Below are 17,021 nucleotides of genomic sequence, written 5' to 3' on the forward strand. Positions count from 1 at the left end.
AGTCAACTGGTGTCTGGGATGCATCCTGGGGAAAGGTCACTATAGGACCTTAGGTTAATATAGGACCTTGGAAGGTCAGTATAGGACCTTGGGAGGTCAGTATAGGACCTTGGGAGGTCACTATACGACCTTGGGAGGTCACTATACGACCTTGGGAGGTCACTATACGACCTTGGGAGGTCACTATACGACCTTGGGAGGTCACTATAGGACCTTGGGAGGTCACTATACGACCTTGGGAGGTCACTATACGACCTTGGGAGGTCACTATAGGACCTTGGGAGGTCACTATAGGACCTTGGGAGGTCACTATAGGACCTTGGGAGGTCACTATAGGACCTTGGGAGGTCACTATAGGACCTTGGGAGGTCACTATAGGACCTTGGGAGGTCACTATAGGACCTTGGGAGGTCAATATAGGACCTTGACTTCGTTACAGCTAAAAAACTAGGCCGTCGGGGCACCAACCACAGTGATTGCACTGGACTGGACTGGACCTGACTGAACTTGACTGTACTGGACTTGACTGAACTTGACTGGACTGGACTTGACTGAACTTGACTGTATCCTTCGTGACTCGGTGTGGAAGCAATCAGTCTTAAACGAGTGAAGTTAAGGTCTTATCACTCAACTTTTAGCGCCAGTAATTCGCTCACACTCAACTGTACGTTAAAATAATCATTCTAACCTTTACGTGTTGATTTAATGTCGATGCAAAGTATTTATTCAGTAATGGTATCCACCAGCTGTCCTGGTGGAGGCGTATCCACCAGCTGTCCTAGTGGAGGCGTATCCACCAGCTGTCCTGGTGGAGGCGTATCCACCAGCTGTCCTGGTGGAGGCGTATCCACCAGCTGTCCTGGTGGAGGCGTATCCACCAGCTGTCCTAGTGGAGGCGTATCCACCAGCTGTCCTAGTGGAGGCGAATCCACCAGCTGTCCTAGTGGAGGCGAATCCACCAGCTGTCCTAGTGGAGGCGTATCCACCAGCTATCCTAGTGGAGGCGAATCCACCAGCTGTCCAGTTGGAGGCGTATCCACCAGCTGTCCTAGTGGAGGCGTATCCACCAGCTGTCCTAGTGGAGGCGAATCCACCAGCTGTCCTAGTGGAGGCGAATCCACCAGCTGTCCTAGTGGAGGCGTATCCACCAGCTGTCCAGGTGGAGGCGAATCCACCAGCTGTCCTAGTGGAGGCGTATCCACCAGCTGTCCTAGTGGAGGCGAATCCACCAGCTGTCCAGGTGGAGGCGTATCCACCAGCTGTCCTAGTGGAGGCGAATCCACCAGTTGTCCTAGTGGAGGCGTATCCACCAGCTGTCCTAGTGGAGGCGTATCCACCAGCTGTCCAGGTGGATGCGAATCCACCAGGTATCTTACAGAAAGTTGCATGGCCTTGCCATACAACTCAACAGTTGCAAACATAAACATCATCGCTGCATCATTTATTATGAATTGATGATGATACATAAACCAGTGGAAGCTGGGATTAAAATATGAATTATGATACATATGAATCCAATCCCCTAATATTTGATGAGTAATACGAAGCCATAATTTAATTAAAGAAGAAAAAGGCACATCATAGTGAGACCTGCATAACAGGGACACTATAAATACCAGTAATGGAACACTGGCTTGTGGATATTGGTTAGTGAAGTGAACAGGTTAACGAACGTTGAGTTTGGTTAGTGAAGTGAACAGGTTAACGAACGTTGAGTTTGGTTAGTGAAGTGAACAGGTTAACGAACGTTGAGTTTGGTTAGTGAAGTTAACACGTTAACGAACGTTGAGTTTGGTTAGTGAAGTGAACAGGTTAACGAACGTTGAGTTTGGTTAGTGAAGTGAACACGTTAACGAACGTTGAGTTTGGTTAGTGAAGTGAACAGGTTAACGAACGTTGAGTTTGGTTAGTGAAGTGAACAGGTTAACGATGTTAGATTGATAGATGATATGGGTAGCCTTGTCAACTAGACAACAACTTGCCACTAGAACAACTAGTCTGGTGTTGACAACGGCCTTGACCGGCCGAAACGTTCATCTTCCTATTCCATTTCTCACTGGATTTTCCGCATTATATATGCGGAAAACATATAAATTAAAAAAATAAAAATATAAAATAAAAACATTATATATCCGTACACATGAAGAACCAGCACGAACAGATGAAGAACCAGCAACGATTATGTCTAGGCATTTTAAGAGCTTACGCTGAAAATATCTTAAAAACATATAAAACAGGGTTGTTATAATACCTATTTTGAAGATAATATCATGACACTGATCCTGAGGATGATACTAGTGTCCATTGTTATGGACACAGCCTTCCGAGAATAGTCATTATATTAGTCACCGAACACAAAAAAAAGTTTATATAGTAGAGGCAGACTCCTTCCATACCCGTGTAGTGTATGGATGGATGTGTAGTGTATGGATGGATGTGTAGTGTATGGATGGATGTGTAGTGTATGGATGGATGTGTAGTGTAGTGGACGGATCCATGTAGTATATTCCTAGTCCATCAAGTGGAGATATGATAAAGCCCACTTAGCTCAGGAACTTGTACACCAGTTAACTGACAGTTGAGAACGACAGGAGAGCCGAAGCTCAACTCCCACAAGCACAATTAGATGATTGAACACACACACCAATCATCAAGCTTGTCTCAACGACCTCAGTGTTTCACAATTATCCATACAGATATTCGACCTCTCTCTTAGACAAACCTAGGCTCTTCCCTAACAAGAACATAGTATAAGAATCTACCAATAATCCGAAATATAACCTTTCTGTCTTGCCGTTCTCTAAGACCATTTTAGTCATACCTTTTTTAAGGTGAATAAACAATGTTAATAATATTTCACTGTGAGGGAGAATGTGGTCTCAACACGGCCGTGGAGAGACCGCTCTGTGAGAGTCATAACTGTGTACTTAACCCAGAGGCCAGGAGACGGACGGGCGCCCTGCATCATGCAGACTACAGGTCCAGGCCCGCCGGGGCACCGTGTCCGACGTCCGCAACACGTCTCTGGTCACACACACCTGGTCGGGAATGGGAGTCAGGTGTGCCGGGTTTTATTCTCTTCTTCCCTACCGCTCTCAGAGCCAGATGTGTGTGGTGTATTTCTCCCGCTCTTGGGCACCCCCAGAGCGCTCAGAATATCTTAGACACCCTATGATTTTATATGCATATATTAGGTACGACCTAATATGCTTGGTGCTATTTAGCCTTTCGGTTTGGTGTCTTCTTTTGATAATTACTCACGTTATGCTTGGATATCTTAGGGTCTTATCCTAAGAAATCTTAGGATAAGCTTACGATATCTAGGATCACATTATGCCAAGATAAATTGGAAATGCCTTGATCACGTCAAGACACCTCAGGTATTCAAGATTTGTCAAGGCAACTTAGATAAGATTATTCGAAGATTAGTCAAGACATTCATAGATCAAGCAAAAATTTCTTAAGCACAAAGTATGCCAAAGATATATTAGGCAACACGAGGCTTACATCAGAGTAATTCTGACACACCTGGTAACATATCCCCCCCCCTCCCTCACACACCCACGATACGACCCTCTCACACACTCCCATCCTCATATTTATGAGTCAGCTCCATTATAATGTGACAGAAAACCATTGTAAATTGCAATTTTCGACAAAGAATTTGCCACGCATATGAGCCTAACATTTATGCAAGACTAGAGCACACCACATCGCCACCCTACACACTTCTTTGTGGAATATATACGTGTTGTGTTTCATGATAGTGTGTGTGTGTGTGTGTGTGTGTGTGTGTGTGTGTGTGTGTGTGTGTGTGTGTGTGTGTGTGTGTGTGTGTGTACTCACCTAGTTGTACTCACCTAGTTGTGTCTGCAGGATCGAGCATTGACTCTTGGATCCGCCTTTCGAGCATCGGTTGTTTACAGCAATGACTCCTGTCCTATTTCCCTATCATACCTGGTTTTAAAATTATGAATAGTATTTGCTTCCACAACCTGTTCCTGAAGTGCATTCCATTTCCCCACTACTCTCACGCTAAAAGAAAACTTCCTAACATCTCTGTGACTCATCTGAGTTTCAAGCTTCCATCCATGTCCTCTCGTTCTGTTACTATTCCGTGTGAACATTTCGTCTATGTCCACTCTGTCAATTCCTCTGAGTATCTTATACGTTCCTATCATGTCCTGTGTGTGTGTGTGTGTGTGTGTGTGTGTGTGTGTGTGTGCCTGTGTGTTTCGGGATAGTGTGTGTGTGTGTGTGTGTGTGTGTGTGTGTGTGTGTGTGTGTGTGTGTGTGTGTGTGTGTGTGTGGGTGTGTGTGTGCCTGTGTGTTTCGGGATAGTGTGTGTGTACTCACCTAGTTGTGTTTGCGGGGGTTGAGCTCTGGCTCTTTGGTCCCGCCTCTCAACCGTCAATCAACAGGTGTACAGATTCCTGAGCCTATCGGGCTCTGTCATATCTACACTTGAAACTGTGTATGGAGTCAGCCTCCACCACATCACCCCCTAATGCATTCCATTTGTCAACCACTTTGACACTAAAAAAGTTCTTTCTAATATCTCTGTGGCTCATTTGGGCACTCAGTTTCCACCTGTGTCCCCTTGTGCGTGTTCCCCTTGTGTTAAATAGACTGTCTTTATCTACCCTATCAATCCCCTTCAGAATCTTGAATGTGGTGATCATGTCCCCCCTAACTCTTCTGTCTTCCAGCGAAGTGAGGTTTAATTCCCGTAGTCTCTCCTCGTAGCTCATACCTCTCAGCTCGGGTACTAGTCTGGTGGCAAACCTTTGAACCTTTTCCAGTTTAGTCTTATCCTTGACTAGATATGGACTCCATGCTGGGGCTGCATACTCCAGGATTGGCCTGACATATGTGGTATACAAAGTTCTGAATGATTCTTTACACAAGTTTCTGAATGAGTTTCTGTGTGTGTGTGTGTGTGTGTGTGGGTGTGTGTGTGCCTGTGTGTTTCGGGATACTGTGTGTGTGTGTGTGTGTGTGTGTGTGTGTGTGTGTGTGTGTGTGTGTGTGTGTGTGTGTGTGTAAATCACGAACTTGTCAAACATGTTCAAATCACGTAGGAAGAATTGAAACCGTCCTGTTTCAATTCACATCCCGAATATTATATATATATATATATATATATATATATATATATATATATATATATATATATATATATATATATATATATATATATATATATATATTAGTCTCCCAGTTCCAACGATTTGGACTGATAGGTACAGCGACGGCCTCGCTTCATGCAGGTCGGCGTTCGATTCCCGATAGTCCAAGGGAGATAGGCCTCGTTACTTCCTCTCCGTGCAATCTTTGCTCCCTGTCCATATATCCCTTGCAAGTGCTACATAGTCACATGGGCTGAGCGCTTTCATCCTCACGATAGTAATGATTCTAAGTTATTTACTACTAGGTGAACAGAGGCGTCAGGGTGAAAGAAACTCTGCCCATTTGTTTCTGTTTTGGCCGGGAATCGACCCCGGTCCCATAGGACTATGACCTCCCCTAGTCAACCCCACAACAGTCGACCTTACCTCTCGCTAGTCTCCCATGCTCTATAAACAATATAAGATGGGTAAGTACCCCCATTACAAATGCAGCCAGAGAAAATGGGAATAGCAAGCAGCCAGAGAAAATGGGAATAGCAAGCAGGGGAGACCATTTTGTGACCTTGCTTGCTTGTATTTCTAGAATTTAAACTCCATGATCCGAGGCTGGAGGCACGTATAAAACTAGATGACCTGCTAACAACATGCTCAAATTAGACTCCAGTGGTATTTACGGGGAATTTACTAGGCAGGCGTGCTGTGCGGGCTGTAATTTCGGGCATTACCGAGATTTGTGTGATCGAAAATCTTGCTGTAGTAATCTTGAGGGTCGCTGCGGTAGTCGGTACCTCGTGGGGCTCCAGCACCACCTCTTAAAAATTTACCTGAAATGAAAGTACTTATAGTAACGATGTGGTCGATGGGACAAATGGGTCGTGATGGACCACTTTATTTATTTATTTATTTATTTATTTATTTATGCATATACAAGAAGGTACATTGTGAATGTGAGGATACATAATATGGTAATTACAGTCTTGTAAAGCCACTAGTACGCGCAGCGTTTCGGGCAGGTGAAGTAAAACTAGAAAGTAAACTTTTGTAGTACTGAATTTGGACAAACCGGAAAAGTTATTGTATATTTATGTTGCTTATAAGAACTAACATCCTATAGGCCTAATACGCGCTAAGCCTAATATAGTACATATATGTGCTATACTAGGCCTAGCAATATTTAAGTTGGTTTTGTAACATGAATTTTTCCGGACTCTATACAAAAAAAATAGTACAAAAAGTAGCTTACTGGGGCTCTATTACTACATATTGGTACTTTTGATTGGTTCACTTAGTTACATAAAGTACTAACATTTGAGGAGGATGGGACAGGGTACTCTCACTACAGTACACCAGCTTCTGCCTCTCAGCCCCACTCTTGGGGCCAGTCAGGGCTAAGATCAGAACCCTTAGAGAGTTCTTTTTTTAATTATTATTTTCTACCACAGACGTGGCCCCACATTTACAATGCTAACCAGCATATATACATTTTCTTCTGTCCTCCATGGACAGGGTTAGAGATGTGTTAAACATATAGTTCAGGGGTTTCCTAAAGGACGTGATGGCGGTCTGATAGCATCAGGCTCACTCTAGGCTTAGCCTTAAGGCTACGTATGTTAGGCCTACTTTTTTTTTATCCAGACCTAGGTTAGGTTTATGTTCATGGTTAGGACGCTCAAATCTGGCTGTGCCTTATTTTTAATTTCAAAAGTTTAATTGGATTTTTCAAGGGTGCACCAGCTCATATTTTGAACATTTCATCCATAGCAATTAACTTTTTTCACTTTAGTTGGAGGACAGGCAGCCTGTGTACATATCTACCTTAGGCTTATATCGAGGTCCCTCTAAGGTGGAGCTGCCGACCCTCCCAAGGATGTAACCCCACAACAGTTGACTAACTCCCGTGTACCTATTTACTGCTAGGTGAACAGAGGCATTAGTCGATCGAAAACGTGCCCAATCATTTCTGTCCAGCCCTGGATTCGAACCCGGGATTCCCAATTATGTCGTAAACGAAGCCAACTGTACCACGGAGTCGGTCGGCCGAGCAGACAGCACACTGGACTTGTGATCCTGTGGTCCCGGGTTCAATCCCGGGCGTCGGCGAGAAACAATGGGCAGAGTTTCTTTCACCCTATGCCCCTGTTACCTAGCAGTAAAATAGGTACCTTGGTGTTAGTCAGCTGTCACGGGCTGTTTCCTGGGGGTGGAGGCCTGGTCGAGGACCGGGCCGCGGGGAACACTAAAGCCCCGAAATCATCTCAAGATAACCTCAAGATAACGGAGGTAGGTACAGGTACCGTCATTTCTGCAGGTTTAGCTCCTTTAGGCAGATTTCCTGAGGCTTATAAATCATATAAACCAGATTTTTATATTTGTATTTTCTTGTATTCGCATCATCATATAGCAGTTACTATAATGCCACTTGTAACGACTATTTTCCTCACGTCTTGTAAAAATGGAAATCACGACCTAAAAATGAAAATTGCCTTCAGTTGTTTCACGTTCCTAGTTGTTTAATGGTTTAATTCCAGTCGTGAATCTCGTTTAAAATGTCGCAATTATACGCTTAAGAAGTTTGATAACTCGAAAGTTTTTTTCCTGGGGCGTTCTTGTCTTGTAGTCGTAAATTGCTCTCGCGTTTAGCTCTTCAAGCACGATATTGTTTTGTTTGCTTGGAGTTCTGTCTACTCGAGCGAATGTAAATTCCGTTTTCCCATGTCTAGGGTGAGGAGTGGTGAACGTGTAGTGTGCCAGCACTAATGGATGTATGGATGAATGAGGGTTATGAATGTGTAGGGTGTTGGGGTGACTGCTGAAATGCCTAGGGTGAGAGAACATACTGAATGTTCATGGATGTGAATCTGCTCGAAGTTTTGGCTGTGAGAGGATATTGAATGTCTAGGAAGAGAATGTTGAATGTCTAGGAAGAGGATGTTGAATGTCTAGGAAGAGGATGTTGAATGTCTAGGAAGAGGATGTTGAATGTCTAGGAAGAGGATGTTGAATGTCTAGGAAGAGGATGTTGAATGTCTAGGAAGAGGATATTGAATGTCTAGGAAGAGGATGTTGAATGTCTAGGAAGAGGATGTTGAATGTCTAGGAAGAGGATATTGAATGTCTAGGAAGAGGATATTGAATGTCTAGGAAGAGGATGTTGAATGTCTAGGAAGAGGATGTTGAATGTCTAGGAAGAGGATGTTGAATATCCAGTGTCAGGGAGATTTTTGGGAGTTTAGTATTTGGGAAAATTTGAACATGTAATGAACAAAACCACAAGGGCCGTGACGAGGATTCGAACCTGCGTCCGGGAGCATCCCAGATACTGCCTTAATCGACTGAGCATGATATATATACTACATGTTCACATGTTCATGTTGTGTATATGTAGTACGTACGAGTAAACATGTAGTATATATATCAAAGACTAATGAACATTTAAATTGTCTAATATCTAGATAAATAACTAGAGCGAGATGAACGCAGCTGCTCAATCTTGAATTCAGACTTGATTTACATACAAGATGCGGAGAAAACTTGATTATTAGCCCGATAAATACAGCCAGTTAGGAAGCCAAAGAAATTCTGATATATCCAGAGAGGCACAGCCACTCAGAAACACCGAGAGAGAAAAATAGGAATCAGAAATAGGGTGAGAGAGAGAGAGAGAGAGAGAGAGAGAGAGAGAGAGAGAGAGAGAGAGAGAGAGAGAGAGAGAGAGAGAGAGAATCACATATATCTTGAGGAAAAGCTAATTAGATCTGCTCTGAGCGACATTTACATTTACTCAGTTGAAAGGTGGAACCAAAGAGCCGAAACTCAACCCCCGCAATCACAATTAGGTGAGTACCATATGTAGCTAGTCAGCAGGCAGTAGCCAGATAGACAGTCACCCACAGCCATATAGACAGCTAGTCACCCACAGCCATATAGACAGCTAGTCACCCACAGCCAGATAGACAGCAAGTCACCCACTGCCAGATAGACACCTAGTCAGCCACAGCCAGATTGACAGCCAGTCACCCACAGCCAGATAGACAGCAAGTCACCCACAGCCAGATAGACAGCAAGTCACCCGCAGCCAGATAGACAGCAAGTCACCTACAGCCAGATAGACAGCAAGTCACCCACTGCCAGATAGACAGCAAGTCACCCACAGCCAGATAGACAGCAAGTCACCCACAGCCAGATAGACAGCAAGTCACCCACAGCCAGATAGACAGCTAGTCACCCACAGCTAGATAGACAGCTAGTCACCCACAGCCAGATAGACAGCCAGTCACCCACAGCCAGATAGACAGCAAGTCACCCACAGCCAGATAGACAGCTTGTCATCCACAGCCAGATAGACAGCAAGTCACCCACAGCCAGATAGACAGCTTGTCATCCACAGCCAGATAGACAGCTAGTCACCCACAGCCAGATAGACAGCCAGATAGACAGCAAGTCACCCACAGCCAGATTGACAGCTTGTCATCCACAGCCAGATAGACAGCTAGTCACCCACAGCCAGATAGACAGCCAGTCACCCAACGCCAGATAGACAGTTAGTCACCCACAGCCAGATAGACAGCTAGTCACCCACAGCTAGATAGACAGCCAGTCACCCACAGCCAGATAGACAGCTAGTCACCCTCAGCCAGATAGACAGCCAGTCACCCACAGCCATATAGACAGCAAGTCACCCACAACCAGATAGACAGCAAGTCACCCACAGCCAGATAGACAGCTAGTCACCCACAGCCAGATAGACAGCTAGTCACCCACAGCCAGATAGACAGCAAGTCACCCACAGATAGATAGCTAGTCACCCACAGCCAGATAGACAGCCAGTCACCCACATAGACAGCCAGTCACCCACAGCCAGATAGACAGCCAGTCACCCACAGCCAGATAGACAGCTAGTCACCCCACAGTCAGATAGACAGCTAGTCACCCCACAGTCAGATAGACAGTAAGTCACCCACAGCCAGATAGACAGTAAGTCACCCACAGCCAGATAGACAGCTAGTCATCCACAGCCAGATAGACAGCTAGTCACCCACAGCCAGATAGACAGCTAGTCACCCACAGCCAGATAGACAGCAAGTCACCCACAGGCCAGATAGACAGCTAGTCACCACAGCCAGATAGACAGCAAGTCACCACAGATAGACAGCTAGTCACCCACAGCCAGATAGACAGCCAGTCACCCACAGCCAGATAGACAGCCAGTCACCCACAGCCAGATAGACAGCCAGTCACCCACAGCCAGATAGACAGCTAGTCACCCCACAGTCAGATAGACAGCTAGTCATCCACAGCCAGATTGACAGCTTGTCACCCACAGCCAGATAGACAGCTTGTCATCCACAGCCAGATTGACAGCTTGTCACCCACAGCCAGATAGACAGCTTGTCATCCACAGCCAGATAGACAGCTAGTCACCCACAGCCAGATAGACAGCTAGTCACCCACAGCCAGACATTACCAGTCAACCACTGTTAGACAAACATGGCAAACTAACAATCTCATGACAGCAAACCGCGAGCGTCATACAATGAGTAATAAATCCGAAGCTTCCGACTTCTTGGACAATATTGTCAGCCCCTGGGGTTCTTTCAGTCATAATCCACCAGTAACCAATGTTGGTGGGCTGCGAGGTACCCCCTTCATCACGCTCTCTCACCTAAATGCCTCGTTGGTATGGAATCCATTTATCCGTTACAAATTCTACCTGTTTACTGAAACGGGTTGATTACATTATGTAATCTTTTGACTGTTTACATTATGCCTTCAGCCGAAGGCATAAGGCCACACAAAAGATTGGTTAAAAAGATAGAAGCTCACTGTATAGGTGTAGTCTTAAGTCTATTGCGGTGGCGGGGGGGGGGGGGGGGGGAGGGAAGGAATTATCAGGGGGGAATGCGCCAAGCCATTACGACTATATAGCACTTGGAAGGGGTCAGGATAAGGATTTGGGATGGGACGGGAGGAAGGAATGGTGCCCAACCACTTAGACGGTCGGGGATTGAACACCGACCTGCATGAAGCGAGAACTACAGAATGAAGAGTCGGCGTTCTAGGGAGGAAGTTGTTAAACAAATGGAGAAAAATACTGCCGAACAAGTCCTCAAGTCTGGACGAGGTGTTTACCAGGGCACTTAAATAATGCAAGGAAGAACTTTGCGAGCCATTGTCTAGCATATTCAGTAAATCACTTGAGTCAGGCAGAGTACAGTAGTCACGGAAAGTTGCTAATGTGATACTAATTTGTATGGCGATAAATCACTTGCGTGGAGCTATCGGTCAATTAGCTTAATGTTTATTGTGGGAAAATTGCTTGAATCGATAAATGCAAAAGCTATTCGTCTACATGTAAAAATCAGTAGGAGATGTGGCGACGATTCGAACCTGTGCTCCTGGTGCTTCCGAGCAAAGACCTTAGACGACTAGGCCACGACGTGGTCAAACATGATACATCATGTTAATGTTAATCTTTGTCCATTCGTCAACATCTTGAGAAACAAAGATTAATAAATGGTGGACATTTATTAATTTAAGGGTCGTTCATGTTTAACAAATTTGCTCTCAGTCTGTTCCAGTATATTGAGGCAGTTGATGGTGGAAAGGGTTGTGACGTTGTGTACCTTGACTTCATACATGACGTAAATAGGCGAGGCCACGTATGGGTCAATAGGCCTTCTGCAGCTTCCTTGATTCTTATGTTATTATCGTAATGGAACTAGATGGATTACCGTAACGGAACTATAGGGATTACCATAACGGAACTATAGGGATTACCATACTGGGAGTATAGGGATTACCGTAATGGAACTAGATGGATATATTTAGTCTTCCAGAAAATACTAAATGAATGGGTTGTGGGTTGTTGATTTGTGGAACCAATTACCACGTAACGTGGTGGAGGTGGGGTCCCTCGATTGTTTCAAACGTGGGTAGAACATGTATATCAGTGGAATTTGGTGGTTATAAATAGAAGCTGCAGAAGAACCAACCAGACCGGTGATGGTCTGGTTGTGTTGTCTGATCACACAAACAGACCATCATTAGAGACATCTTAATAAGCAACACTGAAATAAACGACAGGTATAACGACAACAGAAGACTGGACATCAGCGAGGTACTCATTATACATCAAAAAGTCAAGACCAGCAATCAACAATCAGTTAACACATAATTACCTCCTGCCCACTTCAAGACCCTGAGCCAACGCAGAGTCAGGATCTTATGACTCTGCCTCAGAAACACAAGCAGCCGTAAGAACATAATTGATTGATGAAGATTAAGCCACCCAAAAGGTGGCACGGGCATGAATAGCCCGTAAGTGGTGGCCCTTTTGAGCCATTACCAGTATCAAGAGCTGATACTGGAGATCTGTGGAGGTGCGAATGCACCCTGCATGACGGGAGATGTCTCCTTTGTGAATGTGTTAAGATGAAGATGAAGCCACCCAAAAGGTGGCACGGGCATGAATAGCCCGTAAGTGGTGGCCCTTTTAAGCCATCACCAGTATCAATAGATGATACTGGAAAGAACATAAGCTGCTTATGTTAGTACATATAATATCCTACCAATATCCCCTATGTTGTGCCATTCATGCCCTCGTTCTGTACCACCTCACCCAAAGAGAATATAAGCCTGTCCAAAAGCATGGTAAAATTTACGGGCTATTCATGCCCGTGCCATCTCTTGGGTGGCTTAATCTTCATCAATCAATCATGGTAAAATAGTCTTTGAGAATGTAAGGAGTGACCTTGCGAAATACATCCCAAGGCATCAGACAAAAAAAAAGTGAACACGAACATGAATGAAAATGAACTTTGGCGAATTAATTTTTCAACTTCTTCTGTCAGTGAAGAAAAACATAAGAAATATTGAAAGGATTCGCGTTAGAATCATTAATCTTACCCTTTCGGTTATATTAAATAACATATGTTTGCAAGAAAGACTTACGAAAATATACTAAATATATAATTCTTAAGAAGACATTCTTAAGAACCATCAACTGCAGCTATATTTATCCATGCAGCATCTTCTAACACCTATCTCTCAGATGCAAATTCATTCTTGAACATTGAACTCGTATATAACATCCAATAATAGTGTTCAATATCTTATTTCCGTATTTACTAGCCTCGAAACCAAACGCTTTTGCTCTTTTATTCCTTGCCAGAGTCCTTCAATAACTCCTCCCCCGCTCCTTCTCCTAGAGACGCAGGTCAGTGGTTGCCCCCAAAGAGAAAACCACTTAAGGTCCTTTGTAAACATTGCAATTGGCCGGTGCTTGTCCATTTTCGTTTTCGTTCTGTACGTGAACCATATTGGACGTTTACTGACGTGACTCTTGGCCCATCTCAGAGGTTGTGATGGCTTTTGGACCATATTGGACAAGATTTTTTCGTGAGTCATATTGGACACGAGTGCTGACATCACACACAGAAAAGAACTCTTCTCCGCCTTGACATCAAGAAATACTTCATACACCTTGTTCCTTTGATCCCAACAGGCCTCTACGGCTTCCTTCCTCTCTTCTCTCCCTCTTCTCTTTCTCACTATGTCAGGCATTTGTCTGTATCTGCCTTTCTGTGTTGTTTTAATGTTTTCATTCTCTGTACGCTGCTCGTGCCTATCTTCTCTTCTTTATATCCCTCTGTTACATTCGTTGTCGTTCCCTATTCCCTGTCAGTTCCTTGTATTCCATCTCCTCTGCGTCCTCCCTCCCTCTCTCCCATCCTCTTCCATTCATCAAATCCAGCTCCAAGGCAATTTAGTTTATCTTTTTTTCCCTCTTATTCTTTCCCTCTCTCCTTTCCTCTCTTCCCAGTTTCCGTTCTCTCCTCTTATGCATCGCTCATCTTTATATTCCTTTTTTTCTCTATACATTTTTAATCGTTCCCTTGCTCAATATTCATTTATTCCTCTCTCTCTTTATATCTCTCTATTCCTTCTTTCTCATTTTTCCCCTCCCCCTTCTCCCCTCACATCTCTTCCACAACAGGAAAAAGCAAAATAATATTTATTCATTCGAGTCAGCACAATTTTCCTGTGTTTCATTTTCACAAATTTCGAATGTTTTTTTTCAACATAGTCTGAGAAGGTTTCTTAAGCATAATTTTCCATGGGTTACTTAGGCATAATTTCCCCATGTTCCTTTCGAGCTGAGACCCATGCTGGGTTACAAGACCCATGGTGGGTTACAAGACCCATGGTGGGTTACAAGACCCATGGTGGGTTACAAGACCCATGGTGGGTTACAAGACCCATGGTGGGTTACAAGGCCCATGGTGGGTTACAAGACCCATGGTGGGTTACAAGACAAGACTCATGGTGGGTTACAAGACCCATGCTGGGTTACAAGACCCATGGTGGGTTACAAGACCCATGCTGGGTTACAAGACCCATGCTGGGTTACAAGACCCATGGTGGATTACAAGACCCATGGTGGGTTACAAGACCCATGGTGGATTACAAGACCCATGGTGGGTTACAAGACCCATGGTGGATTACAAGACCCATGGTGGATTACAAGACAAGACCCATGGTGGGGTTACAAGACCCATGCTGGGTTACAAGACCCATGCTGGGTTACAAGACCCATGGTGGGTTACAAGACCCATGCTGGGTTACAAGACCCATGCTGGGTTACAAGACCCATGCTGGGTTACAAGACCCATGGTGGATTACAAGACAAGACCCATGGTGGGTTACAAGACCCATGCTGGGTTACAAGACCCATGGTGGGTTACAAGACCCATGGTGGGTTACAAGACCCATGGTGGGTTACAAGACCCATGATGGATTACAAGACAAGACCCATGGTGGGTTACAAGACCCATGCTGGGTTACAAGACCCATGGTGGGTTACAAGACCCATGGTGGATTACAAGACAAGACCCATGGTGGGTTACAAGACCCATGGTGGGTTACAAGACCCATGGTGGATTACAAGACCCATGGTGGATTACAAGACAAGACCCATGCTGGGTTACAAGACCCATGCTGGGTTACAAGACCCATGGTGGGTTACGAGGCATACGAAGAGAAATCTCAGTTAAAAAAGAAAGCGGGAACTCCCAGGACAAAAACAGAACAAACACAGAGTGTATCTCTCCTCAAAAACAGAATTCCACACAATGCGTCAGTCCAGTATAAAAAAGCAAGAGACAATATACAATGCTACAATTGTATTTTCCACGAAAGTAAACAAAAAGACAGAAGCACGACACCAAGGTCCGTATATACCTGTTTACCGTCTATTACAAACAAAAATCTCCTGCGACTTCAATACAGCTTTTCAATTACCAAAGCATAACAGAAAGAAGAAAAAACTCAGAGCATGATAGTAATGATCTCAGATTTATTTTAAAATTAAATTTTTTCCCCCAGGTTCATTGAAAATGGGATCATACTTTCTTCAATGGTTACTCATGAGTGACCTTGACTCAGCGAGAACACACTGCTACTCATGAGTGATCGTGTATTAGGGAGAACACTTGTTTTTTTCTTAATTTATATGATTCGGGAAAGAACACGAAATAACATTATTAAAGACATGCAAAGAAGGGCTGCATCTCAAGCTATGTCACAGAGTGAGTGTGAGAGACCCGGGCTGTGTCTCAAGCTATGTCACAGAGTGAGTGTGAGAGACCCGGGCTGTGTCTCAAGCTATGTCACAGAGTGAGTGTGAGAGACCCGGGCTGTGTCTCAAGCTATGTCACAGAGTGAGTGTGAGAGACCCGGGCTGTGTCTCAAGCTATGTCACAGAGTGTGAGAGACCCGGGCTGTGTCTCAAGCTATGTCACAGAGTGAGTGTGAAAGACCCGGGCTATGTCTCAAGTGAATTTAAACGCAGATTTCTGCGTTGTCTTCTCTATGACAAGCGGGTTGAAAAATAAATTAGTTTTGAACATGTCTACTTATATTAACCGGAAGAAACTTTACACACACTTCAAGCACGCACTAAAAGACTTTACACACTCGAGCACAACACACTCGAGAACTTCACACACACTCAATGAATTCACACTAGTTATATTGTTTATTGGGATATTCCTGAGTATTAACTCGGCAATTCTGTTTGGCAGTAGACACAACCAAACAAAAGGGACTGCTGATTCAATACTCATGAACCTCCCCCATGAACAATTCAACCCTCTCCTACAAGACAATTGTGGTATACCAGTTTACATGTCCCAATGAAGGATGTCACCTTCGATGTAGCTGTATTGGTATGACCATCACAAAAACTTTAGAGACGACTGGCCTGCCAGCTGTGCCCCTAGAAACGAAAGTGAAACAAAACGCGACACTCACCAGGAATAAGTAAATAATACAAGAATCCTGTGATCTACCACTGAACAAAAGAAGATATCAAATCCTGGAAGCCGTACTTAGAAACGAAAAAACGATTAACTCTTGTAAGAACTCTTGTAAGAACTCTTCCACCTTAAATATGCAGAATAGCGACCTCACTACCCTGCCGACACTCGGTCCCAGGGATAATGACGACCCCTCTACCGAGGTCTCCCTGGCCGCATAGTGTACAAGAGTTTTACCCAACCCTTTATCCAATGTTTGATTGGCACTATCCCCCCCTTACCTTATCCCACTATCCCATTACTCCACTATCCCAGTTCTCCGGAGAGGAAAGAAACGTTGTAGCAAATAAATCCTTCAATAATTACTAGTTTTTTTTATCATGAATTTTGTTAACTTGATTGCTCTTCTTAACACTGATAATATGAAAATAGAAGCATAGACACTTTAAAATCAACAACGTTAGCATTGCGGTCATATGTAATGTGTACTCACCTAATTGTGCTTGCGAGGGTTGAGCTCTGGCTCTTTGGTTCCGCCTCTCAACCGTTAATCAACTGGTGTACAGGTTCCTGAGCC

At 44.3% G+C, this 17,021-nt stretch overlaps 2 protein-coding genes across 3 annotated transcripts in view; one reads left to right on the forward strand and one right to left on the reverse strand.

The window, feature by feature from the left end:
* Window positions 1-17,021, forward strand: part of LOC123756344 (uncharacterized) — a 402,241-nt gene that overhangs the window by 232,513 nt on the left and 152,707 nt on the right. The window lies entirely within an intron of this gene.
* LOC123756541 (protein TonB-like) lies at window positions 990-1,430 on the reverse strand. The gene has a single exon (XM_045739791.2). The coding sequence runs from the start codon at window positions 1,428-1,430 to the stop codon at window positions 990-992; it is 441 nt and encodes a 146-aa protein (XP_045595747.2).

The sequence above is a fragment of the Procambarus clarkii genome, chromosome 25 (assembly GCF_040958095.1).
Source record: "Procambarus clarkii isolate CNS0578487 chromosome 25, FALCON_Pclarkii_2.0, whole genome shotgun sequence".
NCBI lineage: Eukaryota > Metazoa > Arthropoda > Malacostraca > Decapoda > Cambaridae > Procambarus > Procambarus clarkii.

Bases quoted from the DNA above. Each gene is read 5' to 3' on its own strand.
- LOC123756541 (XM_045739791.2), bottom strand. From the start codon at position 1,430: ATGATGTTTATGTTTGCAACTGTTGAGTTGTATGGCAAGGCCATGCAA.